The sequence below is a fragment of the Rhinopithecus bieti genome, unplaced genomic scaffold, assembly GCF_001698545.2.
Source record: "Rhinopithecus bieti isolate Rb0 unplaced genomic scaffold, ASM169854v2 scaffold_16234, whole genome shotgun sequence".
NCBI lineage: Eukaryota > Metazoa > Chordata > Mammalia > Primates > Cercopithecidae > Rhinopithecus > Rhinopithecus bieti.
The window spans coordinates 2,180,345-2,186,145 of record NW_016808946.1 but is presented as its reverse complement, the minus strand read 5'-3'; the positions used below and the strand labels follow the sequence as shown (position 1 = coordinate 2,186,145).

Here is a 5,801-nt window from a genome sequence, read left to right as displayed (position 1 = left end):
TTTTTTTTTTTTTTTTTTAAATAATCCTTTAAAAATGTAAAAACAGGCCAGGCACAGTGGCTCACACCTGTAATCCCGGCACTTTGGGAGGCCGAGGCGGGTGGATCACCTGAGGTTGGGAGTTTGAGACCAGCCTGACCAACATGGAGAAACCTCATTTCTACTAAAAATACAAAATTAGCTGGATGTGGTGGCGCATGCCTGTAATCCCAGCTACTCAAGAGGCTGAGGCAGGAGAATCACTTGAACCCGGGAGGCGGAGGTTGCGGTGAGCTGAGATCGTGCCATTGCACTCCAGCCTGGGCAATAAGAGTGAAACTCTGTCTCAAAAAAAATAAATAAATAAAAGATAAATAAAAACGTAAAAACAATTCTTAATGCCCCAGCCAGATTTGGCTCATGGACAGCTTGGAGGAGGAGTTTTATTACTATTTTGCTCCAGAATTTGGTCAAATTGTGGAAAACGAGGTTCCCATGCCATCCCAGTGTCTACCCAACAACACAGCAATCAAGGGTCAGTAGAAACCTTGCTTTACCTGTTGTTGTAACATACTGGGAAGAAGACCAGATCTCCCATTCTTCCACAAGCAAAACCCCTTTCACCCTCTGGGACCATGTCAGTAGGCCCAACCCTGGAGCCTAGAAACTAGGCCAACAAAACATGGCTCTGACTTCCTGGCCTTGTGTCTTAAGCAGAATTAGTCTCAGTTGGCCAACATTCCCTTTCCTAGGAAAGATCACTGGGGAAATAAGAGTAGAATAAGAGGCCGGGAGTGGTGGCTCATGCATGTAATCCCAGCACTTTGGGAGGCCAAGGCAGGCGGATCACTTGAGGCCAGGAGTTTAACACAAGCCTGGCCAACATGGTGAAACCATGTCTCTATTAAAAATACAAAAAATTAGCTGGGCATGGTGGCAGGCACCTGTAATCCCACCTGTAGTCCCAGCTACTCGGGAGGCTGAGGCAGGAGAATCCCTTGAACCCGGGAGGTGGAGGCTGCAGTGAGCCAGGATCACACCATTGCACTCCAGCTTGGGAAACAGAGCGAGACCCCATCCAAAAAAAAAAAAAAATTAGCCAGGTATGGTGGCGCATGCCTGTAATCCCAGCTATTTGGGAGGCTGAACCTGGGAGGTGGAGGTTACAGTGAGCCAAGATTGCGCCACTGTATTCCAGCCTGGGTGACAGAGTGAAACTCTGTCTCAAAAAAAAAAAAGAAAAAAATAAAGAGTAGAGTAACAATAAGAAACACCACTCTTGGCCTCAGTTTGCCCATCTGAAAAATGTGTGTACTATCAGTAGCTACCTCTTTGGGTTACTGTGAGAGGAGTAAAGGTGTTAAACCATCCAAAGCACCCAGTTCATACTAAGTGCTCAATACATGTTCCTGGTGTCACAACTGTGTGTACTGGAGGCATGCCAGACCCGGCCTGTACCTCACCTTCAGCACACGGGTTGTGCAGGAGGTTCCTATGCAGGCTTCGTAGGAAGTAGAAGATCTTCCAGTCGGCCACGGGCTGGTCCCAGTCCTCGGTGATGAAGCCCTCTCGCAGGCACTTGCGCTTCCAGAGGGTCACCAGGTCGATGAGGTCCCGCCAGAGGCTGCAGACCAGGCGGCAGTTCAGCAGCAGCTGGCGGGCGGGCACGTGCGTGAACAGCTCCAGCAGGATGTTCTCCGGCAGCTCGTTGATGTTCCCCACAGCCATAGCTTGTGGCTTCTGGACACCCTCCTGTGGCTGTTGAAAAGCTATGCTGCAGGCCTCATCCCTGCTCTGCCATTTATCTCGGGAGAGTCATGGTGCCTCTCCCAGCCTCAGTTTCCTTCTCTGTAAATGGGTACCTTACCTCCAGGGGTCACTGGGGCGGTCCAAGGAGCTTAGGGTACATCAGGTACTTTAATAAAAGGTGAGCTCTGATTTTTTTCTCTGGCTTCTCACAACAAACGTGGAAGGCACTGCCCAAGGTCAAAAATAAGGGCAGAAGGGGAAGGAGCCGGGATCTTCTTTGATTCCAGGGCCAGCCTTTTTCAGTAAGCCAGACAGTCTTTAATGGGGATATACTGCGCAGCCCGGCAGAGCACCCCAGGCCTCCGGTGCTGTCACCATCCTTTCTCCCATCCTCGGAACATGATGGGAGGAGGAGGCTAATTATCACTGCCTCCCCCGGAGGTCCAAAGGGCTGCAGCCACCTTCTCAGGATCTCAGAGGACATGACCTCCTGCCTAGCTGGGAGTGGCAAGAGGGTGGGCGACAGGGAAGGGCCCTTCCTATATCTCCCTACCCCGACCCCCAGCCCCGCGGCTGGGCTCCTCCAGCCCCAAGTCTGCCAGCGCGCCTGCAGCCTCCCCTTCCCACGCTGTGCTTTAAAATGTCCCCCAAAGTCTGGGCTCCGACCCCTGCACATCGATGGCGACCCCAGCCCCCGTTCGCGGCCGCGCCGCGCAGCCCGTTCAGGCCCGGCTGCCTGGGCCTGGTCGGTGCCGGGCCTCCCTCGGCAACTGCGGCGCGACCAGGAACCCAGGAGCCTTCCCGGCAGCCCCCGCCCAGNCTCAGGAGGCTGAGGCAGGAGAATCACTTGAACCTGGGAGGTGGAGGTTGTAGTGAGCTGAGATCGCACCACTGCACTCCAGCCTGGGTGACAGAGTGAGACTCCATCTCAAAAAAAAAAAAAAAAAAAAAAAAAAAAAATAAAATTTAAATAAAAAAAAAAAAAAAAAAATTAAAATTAGATGAAAAAAAAAATCAGGTACTCAGCTGTACTAGAAACTGGCTCTTACTAACTAACTGTTCAGTGGTCACATGTAGCTACTGGCTACCTTATGGATAGTGTAGACACAGACCATTTCTATCACTACAGAAAGTTTTATCGGACAGGGCTGGGGTTGGCAAACGATGACCCGCAGGCCCACTGCCTGTTTTTATAAATAAAGTTTTACTGGAACATAGCCATGTCCATTTGTTTACATATTGTCTAGAGCTGTTTTCACACAACAGCAGCAGAGTTAGAGAGTTGAGTAATTGTGACAGAGACAGTATGACCTGCAAAGCCTAAAATATTCATGTTTGCCATTTTAAGAAAACATTTGCTAGGGCTGGGCACAGTGGCTCATGCCTGTAGTTCCAGCACTTTGGGAGGCTGAGGCAGGAGGATGACTTGAGGCCAGGAGTGCAAGACCAGCCTGGGCAACAAAGCAAAACTCTATCTCTACAAAAAAAAAAGAAAAAAATTTTTTTTTAATTAGTGGTGGTGCGCACCTGTACTCCCAGCTGCTCAGGAGGCTAAGGCAGGAGGATGGCTTGAGCCTAAGAGTTTGAGTCTGCAGTGAGCTATGAATGCGCTAGCCTGGTGACAGAGACCCTAAAAATATGTAAGTAAATTAAAACAAATATTTGCTGACCCCAGTCTAGAAAACAGTAATAATCAATACTAGTAATTAGTAACAGTCAAACAGTCAACCTTTTGGAATTGTTTTTTCTTTTTTTCTTTTTTTTCTTTTTTTTAAGATGGAGTTTCCCTGTTGTTGCCCAGGCTGGAGTGCAATGGTGTGATCTCGGCTCGCTGCAACCTCCGCCTCCTGGATTCAAGCGATTCTTCTGCCTCAGCTTCCTGAGTAGCTGGCAAGCGCCACCACGCCTGGGTAATTTTGTATTTTTGGTAAAGATAGGGTTTCTCCATGTTGGTCAGGCTAGTCTCGAACTCCCAACCTCAGGTGATCTGCCTGTCTGGGCCTCCCAAAGTGCTGGGATTACAGGTGTGAGCCAAAGCGCCGTGCCAACCTTTTGGAATATTTTTTGGGCCTGGCCTTGCCAGCATCATTTCACTGATTTCTTTCAGAGCTCTATGATGGAACCACTATACACCCATTTTACAGAAGCAGTGAGTGAAGCTCAGAGCATTGGAAGCACAGGTGAGAAGGTGCAGAGCTTGGATCTGAACCTAGGCCCCATCTGACCGCAGCCTCAGCCTTGGACAATCTGCCTCTGCCCCTGCCTCCCAGGCCCACGCACCTCCCTCCACTTGGCATCGCTCTTCTGCTGGATGGTTGCCGGGTCTGGCTGGAAGGTCCCCAGAGGCGCGTGCGCGGACGACAGGAGCTGAACGCACAGCTGGTACTTGGACCCGCAATCTGGCCTGGCTGCGAACCTGCAGGGAGAGGGAGGGCCCATCAGGGCCTCGGAGATTGGGGGCAGGGCAGGGGTGGGGCGCCTGATTGGCATGCCCCCCCCAGACCCTTGCCCCAGGCACTCACCAGTCCTTGACCTCGATGTCCGGCCGTGTGGTATCCATCAGCTCCTCCCAATACCCTTCGGCCTTGAGGTCCACTACCTGGGACTTGAGGCAGGTGCTGGGGGCAGGCAGAAGGGTGGGAGGGGCTGGGGCTCACCACTAGGGCAGTGAGGGGCTAGGACTGCCCCTTTCCAGGGTGGCAGGGACCCCAGGGTAAATTGATTTGGGCTTTCCCCTACCCCAAGTCCCCGGATCTTACTAATACGAAGTCACGAAGTATTTCTTGACCTGGTCATTGGGGAATTCCTTCCTCTGGTCTCGAGAGAGATCCTCCACCTTCCACTCATCGCCTCCATTCACATCCAGGCTCCAGAACTCGAACCCCTCTGATGGAAAAGCAGAGTTCACACTGAAGGGAAGCCCCTCAGTGGCCACCTTCTCCCAAGTGCCCCTTCCTCCCAACTCCTCTGCCCGCATCTTGGCGGCTGCCTTCAAGCCCTGTGCTGTGGGACGCTGCAGATCACAGTGGCCACTGCGTATTAGGTGCTTCCTGTGCTGCAGGCACAGGGAGGTGACTTCCCTGGGGGCCCTGAGACACATGGTGATGTGAATGACCAGACCTCTTCTGTGATGGAGAATGCTCTGATGTGGGCCAGACAGACCTGGGTCTGGTCCCAGCTCTACCAGTACTCGGTGTGACCTTGGGCCAGTTGCTTTTCCTCTCTGACCCTTGGTTGTCACCTCTGTAAACTGGAGTAAGAACAGGGCCTGAGAAGCTTTTTTGGCAAAGTGCCAAAATATTTTAGGATTTGTGGCCCACATACTATCTCTATTGTATAGTGTTTTCTGTGTTGTTGTTTCTTTTCCTATAACCCTTCAAAAACATAAAAACTTTTGTTGTTGTTCTTTGTTTTTTAAGACAGAGTTTCGCTCATCACCCAGGCTGGAGTGCAATGGCTCGATCTTGGCTCACTATAACCTCTGCCTCCTGGGTTCCAGTGATTCTCCTGCCTCACCCTCCCGAGTAGCTGGGATTACAGTTGCATGCCACCACACCTGCTAATTTTTGTATTTTTTTGTAGAGGCAGGGTTTCGCCATGTTGGCCGGGCTGGTCTTGATTTCCTAACCTCAGATGATCCACCCACCTTGGCCTCCCAAAGTGCTGGGATTACAGGTGTGAGCCACTGCTCCTGGCCCAGATGCCTTCTGTGATGGAGAACACTCTGATGTGGGCCAGACAGACCTGGGTCTAGTCCCAGCTCTACTCAGCTGTGTGACCTCAGGCCAGTTTCTTTCCCTCTATGAGCCTCAGTTGTCTCCTCTGTAAACTGGAGTAAGAACAGGGGCTGGGAAGCTTTTTTGGCAAAGTGCCAAAATATTTTAGAACTTGTGGGCCACAAACTATTTTTTTTTGGTTGTTGTTTCTTCTCTCTCTCTCTCTTTTTTTTTTTTTTTTTTTTTTTTATAATCCTTTAAAAATGTAAAAACAGGCCAGGCACAGTGGCTCACACCTGTAATCCCGGCACTTTGGGAGGCCGAGGCGGGTGGATCACCTGAGGTTGGGAGTTTGAG

At 51.0% G+C, this 5,801-nt stretch overlaps 2 protein-coding genes across 4 annotated transcripts in view; both read right to left on the bottom strand.

Moving 5' to 3' along the window:
• LOC108539376 (F-box only protein 44-like) overlaps positions 1 to 5,128 on the bottom strand; it is a 10,036-nt gene extending 4,908 nt beyond the window's left edge. Inside the window, exons 1-3 of one of the 3 annotated variants that reach the window (XM_017888012.1) lie at positions 4,488 to 5,128; positions 4,251 to 4,346; positions 4,009 to 4,144 (exon numbers count right to left, since the gene is read on the bottom strand). In XM_017888012.1, the coding sequence (XP_017743501.1) occupies positions 4,009 to 4,144; positions 4,251 to 4,346; positions 4,488 to 5,050 (795 nt within the window). In that variant the 5' untranslated portion in view covers positions 5,051 to 5,128. The remainder of the gene's footprint in view (positions 1 to 4,008; positions 4,145 to 4,250; positions 4,347 to 4,487) is intronic. The other 2 variants (XM_017888011.1, XM_017888013.1) reach the window with 2 other exon arrangements.
• Positions 1,326 to 2,541, bottom strand: LOC108539378 (F-box only protein 44-like). The gene is made up of 2 exons (XM_017888018.1): positions 1,847 to 2,541; positions 1,326 to 1,737 (listed from the first exon to the last, which is right to left on the bottom strand). The coding sequence occupies exon 2, from the start codon at positions 1,705 to 1,707 to the stop codon at positions 1,363 to 1,365; it is 345 nt and encodes a 114-aa protein (XP_017743507.1). The 5' UTR covers positions 1,708 to 1,737; positions 1,847 to 2,541; the 3' UTR covers positions 1,326 to 1,362.
• Positions 5,129 to 5,801: the final 673 nt, after the last annotated feature.